Source organism: Bemisia tabaci, chromosome 6, assembly GCF_918797505.1.
Source record: "Bemisia tabaci chromosome 6, PGI_BMITA_v3".
In the NCBI taxonomy this organism is placed as follows: domain Eukaryota; kingdom Metazoa; phylum Arthropoda; class Insecta; order Hemiptera; family Aleyrodidae; genus Bemisia; species Bemisia tabaci.
The window spans coordinates 44,088,266-44,109,270 of NC_092798.1; the positions used below are offsets into that span (position 1 = coordinate 44,088,266).

A 21,005-nucleotide genomic window follows, 5' to 3' on the forward strand; every position below is an offset into this window, starting at 1 on the left:
TCCAATATGCCATCACTTGTAGTTACTATCTTATTTGCCTGTACATCGCTCTATCATTGAGAAAAAAGTGGGTCTTATAAACCTAACGTTCGATGTTCCGTATCGATAGCCAAAGTGCGAAACTACGTATCTCCGTTCGCAACGTTTCAGACCTCCCATCATAGTTCATAATTTTCTTGGAAAACTATAGTTAACGTAATCCGTCAAAAGCTTCATTGATTTTTCCTCTCCATTAGAGGAATATTCTGTGAAAATTTCAGGCTATGAAATTAGCTTGTTTCTCCTCGAAAAAATAAACTAGTAGCGGGCATTTTTAAATACTAACGGAGGTACATGGTTTCGCATTTTAGGCGTCGATGTCATTCCAACTATTCGGGTTGTCGAATTGAACTTCGGCGGTGAAGTGAAATAACTAAGGGGGTTCGGTTACATGAACCGAGGGTTGTTACACAAACCGGAAATTCAATTTGACAAATCGAGAAGTTGGTATGATATGGAACACCGAGAGTTTGATCCATATGACCCAACTTTTACGCACGATTTTCTTGTCAAACTCATAATCCAAGAAGTTTATCTGGGATAGCTTATTTCGTATCAAGGGGGAAAGAAATGAACTGGCTCATTGAAAAAGTATAGTCAGTTTGCTTTTTTTCCATTTCCAAAATTTTAAGTTCTACCTTCTTGGCCCTTAACTAACTGATGTGACGAGTTAACACCCCGGATCAGACGGCTTCTCTTAAACTTTGCCTCGTTGATGGTCTGTGATTACCCGACCTCTTTATCTCTTCGCCCAGTAACTTCAAGCCCGCTTGCAAGGAGCTTTGAGTCGTTTCATGTTGATTGACGCACTTTAATCAGTAAATTACAGTGCGACTTGGCAATCGTTGACGATGTGATTGTGGCTCTTTACGTTATCACCATACACCACTTAATCAGACAAGTCAAATTCAATGCATTACTTCAATGCGCAAGTACATGTGAAAGGGGAAAAGGAAAAGGCAGATAAGTCTAAAGATCTGACAAGAAATCCGGAATCACCTTCCGCAGCTCAGTTTGGTTTATATGTAACACGACTCCAAAAGAGAGGAAACTGAGTTTCCCTCCTCCGCGTAAAAAACCGCAGGAATTTACGTGCCTTCGAAGCGTTCAAAACAACTTTGTGCCCCATTTGACACTTAAAATTATTGAAAAAACTTACCTGGTTTGAATCGTGGAAAAAGGTAGATTTCTGGGAGCGAAACTCAACTTTTCTTGATCCGATAACAGTCCAGTGTTGCCTTTACAACCTGTTTTTAGTGCTTACTATTATACTCATTTTATGTTGGGAAAGATCTCAATGCGTGCTAACGGCTCCCTGTAAAATGTTTCTACTGTTTTGTGTGTGTATCCTTCACCAGGTAAGCGATAACTAGCAATAATGAATAATTTGTAAATAATAAGTTGGCCTCGAAGTTAGTCAAGTTTTCAAATCATCATCATCATCATCATCATCATCATCATCATCATCATCATCATCATCACCGTCATCATCATCATCATCATCATCATCATCATCATCATCATCATCATCGTCATCATCATCATCATCGTCATCAAAGGTTTTAGAGAGCCCTAATCAAAGATCCCTTATTTGAAATTCTGTATGCATGTTTTCAGCATTATCTATCTGCATGATTCCCAAGTATGCATCCCTGATTTCATTTTAAATATTACGTTTAAAAGAATGAAAACTTGATTTTTCTATCATTATTTTGTCAAGAGCTCTTCGATTAAAAGTCATTTAGGAGTGTGCAACTTAGATGTGTACTTGAAGCTATTCAAAAGTTTCAGTCAGAGTGTAATTTTATATTTGAAAAATTTGTTTTCCAATTTATTGGGGTTGATAATTTCCAAATAAAAAAATTGTTCGAGTATTTTCTAAATTGAAATTTTGCTTAATCACTCGTTATTTAAAAATTGATCATTCAAATTCGATTTGTTTGGTGTGAAGAGACAGTATTCGTTTCGAATTTGTTTTAGAAAAATTCGATTTGTTTGGTGTGAGGAGACAGTATTCGTTTTGAATTTGTTTTAGAAACATTAATAAATACATGGGAAAAAACTATTTAAATTCGAGGGTATGAATCCCGACAAAAAGAGGCGTATGATTGTCTAAAACCATGAATTATTGCAGGAAGATGAAGGCTAATTTTAATTTTTCTATTCCAGACACACGGACTCTCAGTGCCACTAGACTATGGGTCCAGTTTCCCTTCATCCCTGCACTTTCAACCTCTAGAGGTGAGCCGACCTGTCGAATTTCAATTTTTCATTTCGTACTTAAAATATAAACCGTCTATGACCTCCGTTAAATTAGGTTGAAAGTTCATGCACACACGAAAACCCATTGCAGAAAAAGGGCTTGGGGACGTAAAAAGGACGAGAAGAGGCATAGACGGACCTAGGCACTTCGTGCGCGAAAGGCGGAAGGGGGGTCCAAAGGGCTTCCTGGAGAAAATTGTACAAATTTTATAGCGCTTCTAATATGCAATTTAAGTCAATTTTGTTATGAATTATCACCGAATATAGGAGTTCTTCCTTCTTTTATCCTTCGTCCCTTCGTCTTCTCTTTCTTCCCTTTTTCTTCCTCCTTTTTTCGTGCGAACGTACTTAAGCACGTGTTTCTCAAAATAGCAAAACCTGCACTTATCGTCGTTCCTCTGACGTAAGGGCGTATCTCGATTTCCGAATGAACCCCGAAAAGCATTGAGTTATATGGAGAACAGGGTTCAAGTGGAAATCGAGGTACGCCCTTACGTCAGAGGAACGACGTTATGTGCCTTCTCCTCCAAGCCCCCCATTTCTACAATCTTGCATGGTCGAGAGTAACCCGCATGGCCCTTGGAAAGCTGTACTGCAAAAAGCGATCCCTACCCACAGGTGCCAACAAATATTCAGTCTGAAAACTACTCCTTTTTGAAAATTATCTGGTTTCCTCTCCTCCTCAATTTCTTTTTGACTGCTTCCGTTTCATTTAATGTTTTATTTGTGCTTATTTCAAAAGGCATTTCTCGAAGAGGATCCAATCACGAAGCCCCCCCGGCCCATGTTCAATGTCACCCATAAAATTTTTATGGACTTCAAGCAAGGAGACAAAGATTTGGGGCGCATCATATTCGGGCTCTTTGGCGAGGTCGCCCCCAAAACTGTGGAGAACTTCAGGACCATTGCAACAGTCGGTATCAATGGCAAAACATACGCTGGCACTAATATTTACCGGATCGTCAATAAATTTTTGTTTCTAGGTAAAATCTCGCAAGTAACCTTCTGAAAATCGGATACGAAGAAATAAAATAGGTACATAGGTTTCTATTTAGAGCTTAAGAGAGAAAACAAGGACTCGACCAGTGCTTCCTTCGATAATTCCCTTACAGTGCCTCTTAATTCTCTCTCTAAGAGTTTTCATAAAGTACTCGCTTTGAGACAAAAACAATTACTTACCTCTCCGCTTCAATGAGCAGTCGTCTTTGTAACGATTACTGTCATCACAAAGGATTAGCTGCAGGCACCTACGAGGGGAATAAAGGGGGATTCGCAACCATAAAATAATGATTTACCAAAGAATGACTTGTAATAAGTCAAATTAATTGCTTAATCCTTAGATGTCGAAGACTTATTCTTTTATACACAAAGCCCCAAGTCAGATCAAATTGACCAATATTTAAATATTGATAGTTTTAGAAGTATTATCTATGTTATTACTAGATTTTGATGGTAAGAAATTTTTTGTGTGGAAATATCACCTTTTTTGACACACGGGCGCTTTCTCACCGAGTTGACTCGGCTTGAGATTTTTAGAGGTAGTCGTCAAAAACACAACTCTCGCCCAATTACAAAAGTTTAGACGGTACACTTCAAGGCGCTTGGACGACCGATGAACATGTTTTTTCTTCTTTCTTTCACCTTAAAATGATTCTTGATTTGGACACACGTCATAGCATAATTTTAGAAAACATAATTTTAAGTTTGCTCACATTTCAAAGATGAGAGACACCTCAATACGCGTTGATGGCGCAGAGATACGACTATTCGTGCTGGATGGACGTCCATGCAGCATCTACAAAATTGAGGGCGCAACGGCACGAAGCGTGAACCCGCAATGCTCCGCTACATGCTGCCAAATGAGGTGTCGTTCAGGTCCGGGAGAAAAGTTTAAAAAAGAGGCCTGATTATGTCACTCCTATCTGCAGCTTAGCTGCTCGCGTGGCCCTTGAAGCACAGATACGAATAAAACAACCGGTAGCAAAGAAATATAGCAAGGTAAAGGACGCGCGTTGGTGACGGCGCAGAGATACAACTATTCGTGCTTGATGGATGTCCGTGTTGCATCTACGAAATTGAAGGCGCGATGGCGCGAGGCATGAACGTGCTCCGCTGTATGCTGATGCTGCCAATGAGATGTCGCTCAGATTCGGAAACAAAGTTGAAAGACGAAGCCCTAATGCTTCTCTCCTACTTTGGGCTGTGTTGACACTCGAGTTTCCCCCTTTTTTTCAAGTTGACGTCTGATTTTTTTTTTTGAAAGGATGCATACAAATCCATCCTATTTGAAATGTAAAGTTATTGATTATTCCGAGTAAAATTAATCTTAAAATGTTTTATGCACCTAATGTTAATGACATTTTGGAAGAAGAGTTAAAGACTCACATGAGCCGTTTAAACTAAAATCAAAATTCATGTGATTTTTTAGCCCTACATTATATGCCTTGAAGTCACAGGAATGTCACGTTAAATATGATCTTTTCTCAAATATAGTATACGTCGAAAGATCCATAGTTAGTCTTAAACGAAATTACGACGACCAGAATGGACCACTAGACAAGGAACGAATTTAAGCAATCTGATACATGTTTCCTAACCAAAATTTTACGTAGAACACGATTCGCACAACGAAAATGACTGAACCAAACTTCTAACTACGATATTAACGTTTTTGTTTCACATTGGTTACGAGGAATTTGAACTGCCCGCTCACAAGAAACTCAAAGCTCTACGTGAGTCGAATCGCGCACTACGACGGTTTCAGCAAGCTTCTAAGTCGAGCAATATTGATGTCCCACCATGTGTTGTTCAAACTATAAGCAATTTGCTATAACTGAGCCAAAGCGTCAAGATTGAGGTTGCCAGATTTGTATATCGTAGAGACTGTCATGATAACGTTCAGCGCGCGATGTGAGTCACGTAGAGCATTGAGTTTTCATGAGCGGGTGGTATGAATTCACGCATCAAGAATCGTTTAATATCTTTGCAAGGAATTGATTTCGGTAATTTTCGTTGTGCGCATCGTTTTCTACGTGAAATTTTGGACATGAAACGTATATCAGAATGCTGAAATTTGTACCTTGTCTAGTGGTCCATTGAACTATGTATCCAGCAGAAGGTAAAAAAGATCGTGAAGGCATGCGTATGATTCATCTGCTCGCAGGTGGAGATATCGTGAACAACGACGGCACAGGAGACACAAGCATCTACGGCGGCACATTTCCGGACGAGACTCATGTTGTTCAATTTTGGGCCCCTGGATTCTTAGCTATGTACAATCATGGTAATGAATGATTCGTTTCATTTTCTAATATTAGTTTGGCTCCTAGCGTACTTATCTTAAAAGAATTTGAGTGTAAATTGTGAATTCACACAATAAATTTTAAAAAATAAAAACAAGAATAATGGTACTTACGTACTAGACTTTCTAGCAATATACATCTAGTAGCCAGGAACTGGCCGGCGGCTAGATTTTGTTATGATGTTATGATTTGTTTGATCGCTCATGCGATAAAAATATCAAGGAATAATTAATATATTCATTATCCAAGCGAGAGATAAAAAAAGGTTTAAACAGTACGGTTCTTGGTAGGTCTCTCTTGTATATGAAAATTAGAATCTCAAATTTTAAAGATGTTGTACGTTATGAATTGTTTTAAGCAATTCTATATTGTATTTTATTTCTTGATTTTTTTTTAATTGATTCTAAAAACATTAGAGCTTTCTGCTAATATGTTTTGTGTTCATTCAGACCATACTTTCAACGTTATTTCGAACACTTCTGTATGTATAAGCCGCTTTTACGGCGCGCTAGGGCGCCCTGCGACGCCCACTCTCCACAGAAATCTGTCATGGTAGAGATTTACCGGAAGCTACTATTCCGAACAATTCTATATCTAAATTTTGTTGGGTGATCCTCGATGTGCTGCAGAATGATTTGAGCTTGAGAGCTCTGAAATAAAATTGTGTCTAAATTCTAAATGTATCAGAGTTTCAATCGTTGAAATTATGGGAATGAGTCTCACTCGAAGACTGTAGTGGAGTTTATTAATACACATTTCACTGCCTGTAAACTAGGTAAAAACAAAAATGGATGCCAGTTCTTCGTTACGTGTATGGCCACCACCTGGCTCAGCGATGTATACACCGGGTTCGGAAAGGTAAGAATAGGTTATAGGACATTTCGTCAACGATTTTTGTCCGAGCACTTGTTTTTTCCAGTAGTATAAGTCCAGGCGTTTTTTCGGCTGGGGAGCAGTTTAGGTCCACTTACCAATTATTGAGAGGCATAGTTATAAGAGACATATTATCGGGCAAAATGAGAGATGGCGTTTCTCCATTTGCGACGTTGCAGACTTCCTTAGAAATTTTATTTTTCTTTCGAGAAGCTGGTCAACATAAAACTTAAATTCTCCATGATTTTTCGTATTCGATATATAGCAGAAGATTTGGTTCAAAATTTAAAGTCGTACTTTTGGATTGTTTCTCATGGAAGAGATGAAGTAAGAGCGGAACTTTTGAAACACCGCAATGGAGATACGTGGTTTCGCACTTCAGTCGGTGCGATACGGACAGCCATCAAGTTTAAAAAGTTGCATCAAATCCCCGTCACCGCCGTCCAACGCGTTTGTCGATCGAATCAACTACAAGTAGCATGAGCAGAGAGCTAAAACGCCTTCAATTTTTTGAACGCAATACGGACATCCGTCGAGGTTGTATAGTTGTATCAAGGCGCCGTAGCAAACGCGTCCCATTATTGTCCACTTCAGTCGGTGCGATACGGACAGCCATCAAGTTTAAAAAGTTGCATCAAGTCCCCGTCACCGCCGACCAACGCGTTTGTCGATCGTAACAGATACGTAGTACCGCCTACAAAACTGCGTGAATACTTCACGCATTGCGTCGAACACAGTGCGGTCAGCAGCGGTCGGCGTGAAACGCATAACGCCTACAAGACTGCATGCATACTTCACGCATTGCGCCAAGCACAGTGCAGTCAGCGCGGCGCCGAAGTTGAAAGTATGTACCCCCATTAATGGTTGTTCTTTCACAATGTTTTCGTTCATTTCTTATAAATGCAAGGCTAACTATATGTCTTATTTTAAGTTGAGTGTCTTTTACCGATTTTTGTCCGCATCATCCATATGGATGCCACACTGTGCGTCGAGAGAATTCTGCTTTGACGAGTAAACTTTTTTTCTTTTAGAGGTACATACAGGCACTGCAGACTATTATTTTATCCCTTTGCACTTTACTCTGTCCAACTCTAGTAATTATTTGACAGATGTACACGGATGTTTACAGATGTTTCATTTACACGGTTTAAAAAGTTTGTCATGTGACAACGGGAAATTCTTCAGTGCTCTTGCTAGGCGAGCGGTATTACTTTATTGTAAACACTTAATTAGTTTATTTCAAAACTCCCAGTGGTGTGACTTGTTCATTTCGTCAAATTTTGGAAAGAAAACACGCTGTGTAGTCTTTTAATTGGACTGTATTTTGCGATCAGGAACTGCAATTTCTAGCTCATACATAAAAACGCCCATCTGCATTGGAAAACTAATGGCATATACGTTGTTCCTGAAATGAGCTAGAGCTTGATTTTACTAATTGCAAAATGTGGTCCAATTCATACTTCGTGGAAGACCTATCGAGCGGGACTGACCCCGTGACCCAAAGACCGTTTCCCTTTCAGTTTCTCTTGGAAGAAAAGTTGAGTTATTGGTGCGGTGACCCACTGACCATTTTTTTTGATCAACAGGTTATCAGCAACAAACAACCCACATGTTAGCATCGATCGCTGGTGGAAAGGTCAATGACCCTGTCCCTTAATCTCAAGTACTTTCACCTTGTGACCCACTGACTGAGTTTAGAATTCATTCACCCTCCTGTTCCTGTTGATAAACAATTTTAAGATGATCGGTCCAGTAACTTACTGATAATAATTGTCACGGTCGGATCAATGGGTCAATGTACTGAAGTGCAACCTGAATAATAGGTCAAGAGTTTCCCATAATTCATGAATTTCGCCCTTGTGCCTTGACTTAACCTCAGGGTCAGTAGGGCACAAGGGCGAAATTCATGAATTATGGGAAACTCTTGACCTATTATTCAGGTTGCACTTCAGTACATTGACCCATTGATCCGACCGTGACAATTATTATCAGTAAGTTACTGGACCGATCATCTTAAAATTGTTTATCAACAGGAACAGGAGGGTGAATGAATTCTAAACTCAGTCAGTGGGTCACAAGGTGAAAGTACTTGAGATTAAGGGACAGGGTCATTGACCTTTCCACCAGCGATCGATGCTAACATGTGGGTTGTTTGTTGCTGATAACCTGTTGATCAAAAAAAATGGTCAGTGGGTCACCGCACCAATAACTCAACTTTTCTTCCAAGAGAAACTGAAAGGGAAACGGTCTTTGGGTCACGGGGTCAGTCCCGCTCGATAGGTCTTCCACGAAGTATGAATTGGACCACATTTTGCAATTAGTAAAATCAAGCTCTAGCTCATTTCAGGAACAACGTATATGCCATTAGTTTTCCAATGCAGATGGGCGTTTTTATGTATGAGCTAGAAATTGCAGTTCCTGATCGCAAAATACAGTCCAATTAAAAGACTACACAGCGTGTTTTCTTTCCAAAATTTGACGAAATGAACAAGTCACACCACTGGGAGTTTTGAAATAAACTAATTAAGTGTTTACAATAAAGTAATACCGCTCGCCTAGCAAGAGCACTGAAGAATTTCCCGTTGTCACATGACAAACTTTTTAAACCGTGTAAATGAAACATCTGTAAACATCCGTGTACATCTGTCAAATAATTACTAGAGTTGGACAGAGTAAAGTGCAAAGGGATAAAATAATAGTCTGCAGTGCCTGTATGTACCTCTAAAAGAAAAAAAGTTTACTCGTCAAAGCAGAATTCTCTCGACGCACAGTGTGGCATCCATATGGATGATGCGGACAAAAATCGGTAAAAGACACTCAACTTAAAATAAGACATATAGTTAGCCTTGCATTTATAAGAAATGAACGAAAACATTGTGAAAGAACAACCATTAATGGGGGTACATACTTTCAACTTCGGCGCCGCGCTGACTGCACTGTGCTTGGCGCAATGCGTGAAGTATGCATGCAGTCTTGTAGGCGTTATGCGTTTCACGCCGACCGCTGCTGACCGCACTGTGTTCGACGCAATGCGTGAAGTATTCACGCAGTTTTGTAGGCGGTACTACGTATCTGTTACATGCCGACCGCCGCGCCGAGGGCTTCTTTTTATCTCAAGTCCTCGTCATCACTGTTCTCTTCGCCGCGCTGCGCTGTCTCTTGTATCACCGAAAGATGACAAAATAGAAATTAATTGTAAGTCGTAAAGCACATTTGACTTATAAAAATATCGATATTTTTTTTTTAGGGTTTTTGGCAAAGAGTGGACTGGTAGAGCTGCAAGAGATCAACCACTATAAAAAAAGATAGAACGTGCCAATGCCCTCACTGGAAAAAAAATACATTGGATCTAAAGTCCGGACTCTTAAAATCGTCGACAAGGAAAAGTACTCTTGATTCAATCTATCTTAAATCGAGAACCGATCCGTTAAAATCGGATTTCGTTTTGATTCGAGCAAGAATCCGATTGAATCAAGAGTAGTTTTTCTTGTTAATGTTTTCAAGGGTCTGGCCTGCAGATTTATTGTGTTTTTTTTCCCAGTGCTGGTTTCAATCGCATTTCACTTGTAAATATTGTTTTTTATGATGGAATGTAGAAACTCATCCAGCTTTTGTGTATCGAGCATTACGCAGTGCCCCAGTTTTGATTCATGCCAGGTTTTGCTATTGGGAGCTACTTTCAGAACCAACGTATGTACTGTTGGTTTCTCTATGAACATAGTTGCTTTTGTTGAGCAATAAATAGTAGCACGGGCAAAACGGGCATTCGCACGACTTTCATGTTTTTATATCAACTTGAAGAGTATTATCATTATAAACATAATAAAAACTGAAAGCTAGTATAATGGACATTAGGGGTTTTTTATCATGAAATTGATGGCCAATGTTTGCACTCAAAAGACAGGTCGGTAACCTTTAGCTCAGCCTGTAGCACAGTGACCCGTTTTTAAATTAAAATGCATTAGGTCATTTCCTTTCTTGCTTTGACTCACTGACCTACTTGAGTCAGTTAAAATCATATATCGGGGGGTCAGTGACCTTTGAACTTAGCAGACGTAATGCCACACCGATCATGCAAATCGAAAGGTCATTGATCCGTAATGTTGATAGAATAACCCACTGACCAATATTTACACTCACAGCAAGACAGGTCATTGACCTTCCATACCTGTACCTGATTCTTGGAAATGGGACGCAAAACAACTCAAGTAGGATGTAGCGCCTTGATGCAACTATTCGTGTTCCGGAGTTGACCGCGTTGCATTCGTAAAAATTGAAGGCGTTTTGGCCTGCCTTGCGCGGAAGGACACACAAAGCGTAGCGGTATTATCGCTCCACCAATGATGTCTGTTTTATTTCAGGATGATTGTTCTTAAAATGCCATTGTATGGACATCAGCGTAATTACATCAAACGTTGCCTGATTTTCTTCAATGTTAATTTTGTTGGACAGAGAACTATAAGCAATGCTGAAACTAGAAACTTCGTGTCTTCTTTCTTCTTTGTCTATAGCTTTGTACAGCAATTTCAACACTCAGTCCGCAGCGTTAACTTTCAAAAGTAACTTTTACAGTATACTGCCGTCCTAGGGAAGAACGCATTTTTTTTTCTTTGAAATTTTCAGACGTTTATGCTAAAATTGCGAACAAGATTGTCTGAATAATTGGGGAAAATATTCACAATTTTCCTACACACTGGAAAAAGAAACATCATTGTATCTAGAGTCCAGACTCTTAAAAACATTGACAAGAAAAAATACTCTTGATTCAATCGAATTTTTGCTTGAATCAAAACGAAATCCGCTTAAATTAAGAGGCTTGGTTCTTGATTTAGCTAGATTCTGATTGAATCAAGAGTACTTTTTCTTGTCGATGTTTTTAAGAATCTGGACTCTAGATCCAATGTGTCTTTTTTTTGTTTTTTTTTTTTCCAGTGAATAAAGAATGTTTTTATTGAAGAAAATATGGCAATGTCTGAGGGTTCATACGGCGTTCTTCCTTAGCACGGCAGTATAGGCATGATAGCTGGACGGAGCCTGGAAGATATATCGTGTCTGAGGTTAACTGGGTTTCGGCTCCTCGCCCCTCTCTAGTTACACCTACAGGTAGCATGAGCAGGGAGTCAAAACGCCTTCAATTTTTTTAACGCAATACGGACATCCGTCGAGGTTGTATAGTTGTATTAAGGCGCCGTAGCAAACGCGTTCCATTGTTTATCGTTAGACGAATATAAGTTGAGAGAGGCCAGTCATAATGCCTTCAATTTTATCCATACATATTTTCGGGCAAAATGAGAGACGGCGTTTCTCCATTTGCGACGTTGCAGACTTCCTTAGAAATTTTATTTTTCTTTCGAGAAGCTGGTCAACATAAAACTTAAATTCTCCGGGCATGCATTGTATTCTGGGGAAACAAGCCCTCGGAGTCTGCTCTTCATCATTATAAACCCAGATTTAGTTCGTCTTGAATAAAATCAGTCTCGTTTCCTAAGAACTGCGATCATGGATACCTACCTAGCCTACCCTAGAATTTTTTCTGTTCAGAGGTAGGAGGTGGTCCCATTTAATCATTGTAGAAGTCTAATGGTATCAGTGGCGTAGCGTGCTTTGCGATATATAGATTGATCTGCCATTTAAACCTGTGAAAAAGGATCGATTAACAAACTATTCGCAACAAACACCTTAATAATCGATTCTTTACCATGGTTTCAAATGGAAAAATATCGATAATCCAACATTCCCGCCTGCATGGTATCGAGAGGCTGCCTACGGTCACAACCCGAGAATATTTCAGAGAATCCACATAATATGTCCGAGTAATGATGACGTGTGAGGATGAGTAACTCTTCAACTTCGATACTTTCCTGTATTTAATAGCTGTGATGTTCGCCTCAGGATAAAAGAGTACCGACATTAAAATTAATTTTTTCAAGTAAACTGCTAATCACTAAAAGAACCGGATCTACTGGGAATTATTAAGTTATACCTCGCGATTTTACAAGAGGCGTAATTGATATTTTTTCTCTTTTGAAACATTCTTTTTAAGGTGCTTTTTGGACTTAGGACCGTGGTCATGATCGAGAAAACTGAAGCAAATCGGCAGGGGCAGCCCCTTGTGCCGATCACAATAGTCAAATGTGGGGAGCTACCCCTTGATACACCTGTTTCTGCGATCAGTCAAGGAAGCCTCAATCGTTCAAAAGTCAACGCCAATCCTATCAAGTATGTCTATGATTTCTCATACTTGAAAATGTTGCATCCTCAAACAATACGAGTTCTATTTGCAAGATATCTTTAGAGTAAATGATCGGACTGCAGAAGCAGGTTTTATGGGTCAAAATGCAACTTTCCCTACTCTATTGGTTTTTCACCAAAAAATGCCACTGTTCGAGCCCGTCTCCTCGTTTTTTTAGACAATCGCGTGGTTAGAACCACAGTCGGTCCAGTGCGCGCGACAGTGCATTCGGACGGATGATAAGTGCCTTCAATTCGACGTGATACCGCACCAGACGCAGGAGCTCGATAAGTTGCGCTCTCATAACAATTGGTTCTTACGAGAGCTAGTGAAGGGGTATAAGAAGCAGCTGTAAACATTACAGATAAACAGTGCTCTGATAATATTTATTTGTATTAGTGATAGATCAGTAAGAATGGACATAGATCTTTGAAAATATTGGACTCCCTAATCTGACGGTTCAAAATGAAAAACTACAACGGGGCAAAATCGTGAAATTTGAATAAAATTTTACAAAAGCAATTAAATGTATATCATGAGGAGGAAACTGACAATATTGTTTGTTGGGCAAATCAGACTTCTTCGACCGAAAAGAACGCTAAAACTCTATAGCATGTTTTCAAATAATTGCTTGAATGAAACTTTTTTTCAATTTAAGGGGCTCCTAAACTACATTAGCAGATTTTTAATTAAAGGAATACCTAGATACCTACTTTCTTCGGGTCAATAAAAAATTCAGCTGGGTAAGTACCCAGGATTTTAAATGAGGAAAAATTTAAAAAATTCAACTTTTTATTATCATCATTTTCAAGAGTAATGATGGGGGGGGGGGGGGGGGCTATTGTCTTCTTCTTTACAAATTATACGAATTGAATTTATTTGAGCAAATTTTAAACAGGGCGGCAGCTACGATTTCAAGATTGGGGGGGGGGGGGGGGTTGAACGTGGCTTGAACGTGGCGCCACCTGGCGCCATACCAGACAGACAAGTTAGTGTCAACAAACCTGAGGTTTGAGGTTATGTAATGTGTGGCATGCAGCATGGGCATGCACCAATAAAAAAAAGTATTGCTTTCTCAGTTGGACTGGGTTCATAAAAGAAGTAATAAATTTCCTAATGGAATGTTTCAACATTTTCTACGGTTTTGTGAAAAATGCTCGTGAACTTGCAGGTGAATTGATTGACTTATTGTCTCTTCAAGTGACTCATCGCTAACAGTCTGCCTCAACAAATCACCATCGCCTGTACCTGTCAGTTTCCCAAAGCAATAATTTTCAACAGTAAGATTGTCTTTCATTTTCTTTTTACGACTATCTCGTTTCAACTTTTTCATTACAGCACCTTCAGACTTATCTGGTGTTACAGTTTCACATCAAGCAGATTCTGAATCTATTGGTCACAATATCAAGTTACTTACTGAACAATATCAGTTTTTTACGCTGTCAGTCTTATTTTGTTCATCTGTTTTTGGAGGATGTGAGCCTAAAGAGTTAATCTGTGAAGACACGGTGGACCATCTGCATTCCCTGGAACTCTTGTTTAAGCTTCAATTTTATATTGACAGTGAGAGACTATGTTTAAAGATTAATTACACAGGTCTGAAGAATGTACATTAAGGACCAGAAAAATTCTAAAAAGCTCCCAGAATCTCACTTAACTTCCAATTTCCATGAGCGCTGTTTACTTCAAAATGATGTTCCTGAAGTACACGCAGTACATTGAGTCATGGAAGTTTGAAGGGACGCTGTAAAATTTCTGCTTTATGATTAACTCATTCACCGAGCATGGATATTGAGTAGCTAGTTTCGTATCTAAGCAAGGGGCCAATTTTTTCTGTTGCTGTCATTCTAGAGTAAGTAGGTACTTAATACAATTTCCAAAAACTCTGTAAGTCAGGATATTTGCCTTTTGATATAAAGCGGATGCATCGTATGTTGAGACAAATGTCAATCTCTGATTATCTCCATATCAGCACCATTCAACAGGTTAATACATGCAGTCGCTTGCAGTCAGATGGCACCACTGATGAGTGGTGACCTAAACAATACTTGACTTTTGTCTCAACATATGATGCATCCGCTCTAGTAAGAGTAATGAATGATCTTTATTTTCATGTACAAGTACAATAACAAACCAAACTTTACAAAGAAAGACACTGCCAAAAGCAAAAAGAACTTGTGGGAAATAAAAAATTTTCATGAATGCATGCCTCCTACTTTTTATTCTTAATTTTTATTTCCCTCTTGTTTACAGGAAGCTGTCTACTTTTCTCAGCGGATGTTAGAATCTTGGCGTGTATCCTGTTTCTTACTAACTTTTCCAATATCATCTAACTGTGGATAGTGAATATCCTTTCCTGGAGCTTGTGCCGGTAATTCGATACCTAAAATCTGCAAAATAGTTTATTCATCAACAACACAAGCTTCACCAGCCAGAAGAACTAATTCATAGGTCCTCAAAGGAGAGCTAAGAGAGCACAATACTGGAGTAAAATAATTAATAAAAAAGTGCTTTCCCCTAGGGTCTCAATTTCTCATCTCTTTTTATCAATTTCAACTATATTTATATAATATTATCAGCAGGTTTCCCATTAGCAACTTCTTTCCATCATACCAGCTTTTTGACATACATATCAAAGGCTTATAATACTGGAACAACGCAACCTAATGGTGTTGAGCTAATAACTCATTCTTTGAGAGTCTTAAAAAATATTAGAAAATTTGGTGTATCTGTAAAACTTATAACACTTTTTGCTTAAAACTTAGTTCTATTTTGACGTTTAATTATTCTTCTTTTTTTTTCAGATAAGCTGGGAATTCGATACTTATTGGGGAACATTAAAAACTTACAACCTCTACACGGAGCCTGCAGTGAAGAAATATTTAAATGGTACCTATTATGAAAAAATATTTGAAGAATGGAAATTCAAAACCTGGTTTACGCCATCAGGTTTTGTGAAGATTGTGTTACTGTTTCCCTCATTTAACTGGAATTCAGTGACTTTCAACCAAGCTAAGAAATTAACTATTTTAGACTCCAATTTTGAGTGTTTTAATGAGCTGAGACAGTGATTTGAAGCAAACCCGAGGGCTAAAAATGTTTCCTCTGAAATTTGACATCTTAAAAGCCACTTGTATCCAAATCCACTCATGCGTGAGCAATGTTATTTACTCCAAGTTGCAAGGGTGTACATAATCTGATTTGAGATGATATGCATGCATTAGGACTGCTCATGGGCACAATGTGTGGCTACCGTTACAAACTCTGAAACAATTAGTGCCCACAAGATTGGTGCTCCACCATACCAATGTCTGGAGTAAAAAATTTGTCGGCCTCCTATGGTGTAGTGGTTGTAGCGCTTGCTCTATGATCGGGAGGTCCCGGGTTCGATTCCCGGCCAGGCGACCTGAGTTTGATGGTCTCAAACAATGGTTGCCTGGGACTGGTTCAGTAGGGACGGAGGGGGGATGGGACTTAAAGCGTGGGATTAGCCCTTGTGTGCTATTTGAAGAAGTAAAAAAAAAAAAAAAAAAAAAAAAAACAAGATTGGTGCTCCACCATACCAATGTCTGGAGTAAAAAATTGATAAATTAAAAAGACAACTGAAACATCAGAATGTCTTCTTAGTGTATACTCTGCTTAAGTTTTTTAAAATTCTTAACCATTGAAAAGATTTCATGGTTGCTCTTGATTCTGGAATCAAGTATCTTTTATTTTGTTTCAATCTTCCCGGTGTCCAAAGGACATAGCTCTCTATACAGCTGACTTTACTTAGTCGAAGTCTTTCTAAAAAGTTGAGCCTCGTAGCTCTTGACCGCTGATAGATTAACAAAATCCAGTCTGGAAAGTTTGAATTAGCATCAACGCATTCATGACCCACTAATATCTCTACTGACTCTCAAGAATATGGACGAAGAAAAACGAGAAACAAGTGAACAAAAATTTCAGACTAAGGATGAACCAGTTTTCCCATTTAGAAGACATGACTTCACCAAGTGATGACAGCTTGTAAATTAAGTGTGTCATTCAACTCAGTTTTGATTGAATAATTGTTAGTCCAACCATGTACTGCCATCAATAACACTTAGATTGATCTTGCTGATAGAAGTAAAGATGCAATAACTTTTTTCCAGGACCTTCATACAAGTCCCTGTATCTTGTCAGTGGCTAAAATAAAAAGTTGCATTATTCCAACTGCAGCATTGCAAGTCACCGCTCATGTTTCACCTTTTTAAAAGGAAACCTAAGATTATTTTTTCTTTAAATTTTTGGTGAAATTTTATCACTCATTCTAAAATATTCACAGACAATTTAATAGAAATATTTTAGTCGGTTTTCTTTCGGAGGAATGAAACATAAAGAATTTGAAATTATGCAATAGAGAAGCACATGTTTTTATTTTACCCATCAACATGTTGCAATTGGAAATATCGATCATTACCCACTCCGAGATAATGCTTGAGAAGTTTAAGTATTCACATTTTCCAAATTTTCCTTGCCTCTCGAATCACTCTACACCCACAATTACATAGGTGAAAGTTGGGACAAAATTGATGAATGCAATATCTGTTCGCCTTTTTTTTTATTTTACTCACAAATTTTAATTTAATTTTGTAACAATTATTTTCTCTCAGTTTGCAGGAGGAACTATTTCCTAAAGGATCAAGAGTCTACATGTTTGTAATGGAATGTATGCCATCTCCTCTTAACTCATTTTAACTCCTCAAGCGTTTTCTGGAATTGCTCCTGCGTAGCTCCAGTAAGATTTAAATCTAATTCTCTAGTTGTAATATTTTTCCTTAAAAAATAATTTGATTAGAGTAGTAATTGAACTCTCTTGCCACTCACAGAAAAATCGAAAATTAACTATTTCTCTCATTTTAAGTTAAAATCATTGTATGTTTCATTGCATATTGAATATTAAATATTCTTGACCCAATCTTTTAACAAATTAAAACAGAATAATATTTCTACAGCCATGGCGAGTCCAAAAATTTTGATTTATCTCCTAAGAAGAGACCTTAGAGTCCATGACAATCCTATATTCCATAAACTTACCTCCATGTCATCACAGGCTAATGCGCCTTTCACTCACTTATTGCCGCTGTATGTCTTCCCAGCTCATCAAATTGAAGTTTCTGGTTTCTTATCGTCATCTGATGAGAAATCTCCATATCCTGAAGCTCGGTCAAAAGTAGGTAAATTCTGGAGGTGTGGTCAGTTGCGTGCCAAGTTCCTAGCAGAAACTGTTTGGGATCTGAAACAGAATCTTGAAACCATAGGCAGTGGCTTAGAGATTCGTGTTGGTATGCTACATGATGTTGTCAAACAGCTTGTGGAAGGTTTCAAGAGCAAAGGTGTCCAAGTGAAAGGCCTTTGGATGACCTCTGAAGAGGGCTATGAGGAGAAGGCTGAAGAGCGTCAGGTACGAAAGATCATTGTAAATGCAGGTGGTGACTTCCATCTGTGGAAGGATGAGAAGTACTTCATCGATGACGATGACATTCCTTTTGATGATCCCCAAAAGTACCCTGATGTTTTTACAAAGTACCGAAATACAGTTGAACCTCTGAGGGAAGCCCCTCGAAAGGTCTTGCCTACGCCAAAAAAACTGCCCCCTCTTCCCCAAAACATACCACCACAAGCTCATCCATTCAAAATCCCAGGCAACCTTAAAGATCTTATTGCTGCTCTTCAGAAGCCGTTAGATGCAGGTCTCGGCCTCAAAAATCCACCACAGATGCCCTCAGCGGGTGCCAGCTCAGCAGTGCCTTTTGCTGGAGGGGCAACTTCTGGCCAAAAACGTCTCAAGCACCTTATTGAATCAGGAGCAATGACGCGATACAAAGATACCCGTAACGGTATGGTTGGGACGGATTACTCATCCAAGCTTTCTCTGTGGCTAGCTCTCGGAAGTTTAACAGCACGAGAGGTTCACTCTGCTCTGATTGATTTTGAAGAAGGTAAAACAGATGTGGGAAAGGGAGCTGAGGGCTATGGAAAGGGGGAGAATAAGGGTACAACTCACATGCGTTTTGAGCTTTTATGGAGGGACTACATGCGTCTATGCACAAGAAAGTACGGAAGTCGGCTTTTCTTGGTTGGCGGTTTTCGCAATGCACGGAATATCCAATGGAAGCATGACAACAGTATCATGCAACGTTGGCTAGAAGGCACCACAGGGATAGGGCTTGTGGATGCTGCGCAGCGAGAGTTATTCCTCACTGGTTTTACCTCAAACAGGGCCCGGCAGAATGTTGCCAGCTTTTTAACTAAACATCTGGAGCAAGACTGGCGTCTCGGCGCGGAATGGTACGAGTGTAATTTGGTCGATTATGATGTGTCCAGCAATTGGGGGAACTGGCAGTACACGGCAGGAGTTGGAAATGATCCCAGAGAAGATCGGAAGTTCAATCCAGTCAAGCAGGCCTCGGATTATGATCCCAAGGCAGAATTTGTAAAAGCCTGGATCCCGGAGGTCAGGGAGTTACAACCTGAAGAGGCATGGCAGTGTTGGAAAGCTAGCTATGCTGCCAAACAGAAACCTGGATTGCGCGGGAACATCATGGCAGAAAGACCTTTAGCCAAAATAAGTTTTACACCACGCTCAGGAGGCAATGATGGTCATCGTGGTGGAGGACGAAGTCGTGGCCGGGCACAATGGTTTTAAATCAAAATTTGGAGCAGATAAAATCCTGTATATGGAAGCAACAGTGTCCATCACACAAGAAACACTCTAGTCATGAATGTAAGTTAGTTGGCCAATTAATCAGTGTGCCATGAGACTTTATTCTTGCATAATCTCCTCTCTGATTAACTATGCCTTTATGACTACCTATTTCACTCCTGAATTCCGCGCAAACTACTCCAAAAATTTGATATGCAATAAAATCTTAGAAAAGCTCAATATTTGTTATCATTGTATTATTTTCTATTTTTCTAAAACCTTTCCAAGATTTTTGTAAAAGAAAATCAGAAAAGTGCATGTCTGTTAAAAGCCTCGGTTTGGAAACAAGTTCCTTAATTTTATTGTCATTTACTTCTTAATTTTTAATATTATTTACAAATTAAGTCTATGTTTTGTGATCTGCATGCGTAAACGATCAAAAAAAGGAAACATTTCTCAAGTACATTCTCCTATTTTAGTTGTTCTTTAATGATAGTGAATTCTTACGACCAAATCATCCTATTATGGCCCACTAGGTTGCTACCTTTCAGTCAAAATCTCATACCTATTGCTTAAAATTGATGTTGGTCTAAATATGTATTTCAAATGGTGATTAAGGTGAAGAATATATTTAATAATTGAACGCATAATCTGTCAGTATTGAGTTTCTTTGTCACAAGATTTTTTACAAGTAAGTAGTGCTAAATATAATCTGAGCGCCTACTTTCACCTGCAACCTCGTTGTAACATCTTAGTTATAACTTGTGCTGTTAAATTTTACACATGAAAACGGATTGTTCTCTTACATTTTTTTTTTTATGAAAATTCACCCACTAAGTATGTAACCGCCCACACCGAATTAGATCCAGGTTCCAAAAAACTGAATATTTTTATTTTTTTACCACTGTATTAAGGGGCGTTGTGCAAATATTTTAGTGGATAACTCATCTTAAATTACTAAACAGAACTGAGCTAAAATGTCTCTAAGTTTGTGATTCAAGGAACACAGTTTCAAGGAAAAGTAATTTTAAACCAAAGAAAGGTAAAGGTTCAAGGAAAGGTAAAGTTTAAATTAAGTTCAAGTTCAGTGTATGTATGGGGCTTAAAATTTTCGGATTAAAATGGATCTTTTCGCATTTTATTTAAGCAAATACATAAACGGTACTGCTCCTTATCCTCAAAGATACGAAAAATATTTTGCATTTGTTACTCAAAGTCCAATTTTTCCATTTCTTAGAATGTTTAACCTCTGCCCCTGCAGCCTTTTTTCTACGAATTTTCACATTCTATTAAAACATCTATGAAGTAGCCTATTTTGTTTTCTTGTCACTCAAACTTTACCTTGGGCTGGAAAAAATGTCAATAGTTGTATGGTTCATCAGTCGACCAATAAAATATATCTTGTGCCTGTTATTCAATTAGTTTTTAATTCACTCATGAAATCTTATGCTTATTATTTTTTGCACACTGAAATCACAGTTTTATTGAAACAACTAAAAGTATAGAATTGTTGCCTCTCAGGCAATGGAAGTCTTCGGTGAAGAATACAAATATAGTCACCTGTACAAGCATCGTAATGTAACTAAAATCATGTGTGCTCTTCTATCTTAATCGAAGGGCTTTGAAGACG

General features: G+C 38.7%; 1 protein-coding gene across 2 annotated transcripts; it reads left to right on the forward strand.

The window, feature by feature from the left end:
• The first annotated feature begins 934 nt into the window (after positions 1-934).
• Positions 935-20,788, forward strand: LOC109036508 (uncharacterized). 2 transcript variants are annotated; one of them, XM_019050776.2, is made up of 10 exons: positions 935-1,397; positions 2,209-2,280; positions 3,044-3,284; positions 5,465-5,584; positions 6,379-6,461; positions 12,520-12,695; positions 13,880-13,988; positions 14,962-15,079; positions 15,513-15,597; positions 17,343-17,691. In XM_019050776.2, exons 1-7 carry the CDS (start codon positions 1,362-1,364, stop codon positions 13,881-13,883), a joined length of 732 nt encoding a protein of 243 aa, XP_018906321.2. In that variant the 5' UTR covers positions 935-1,361; the 3' UTR covers positions 13,884-13,988; positions 14,962-15,079; positions 15,513-15,597; positions 17,343-17,691. The 2 variants fall into 2 exon arrangements, with proteins under 2 accessions (XP_018906321.2, XP_072157656.1); XM_072301555.1 differs by lacking the exons at positions 935-1,397; positions 2,209-2,280; positions 3,044-3,284; ... (1 more) ...; positions 6,379-6,461; positions 12,520-12,695 and having other exon boundaries at positions 13,747-13,988; positions 17,343-20,788.
• Positions 20,789-21,005: the final 217 nt, after the last annotated feature.

Excerpts from the sequence above, each read along its gene's own strand:
- LOC109036508 (XM_072301555.1), top strand. The coding sequence starts at position 17,687 with ATGGCGAGTCCAAAAATTTTGATTTATCTCCTAAGAAGAGACCTTAGA.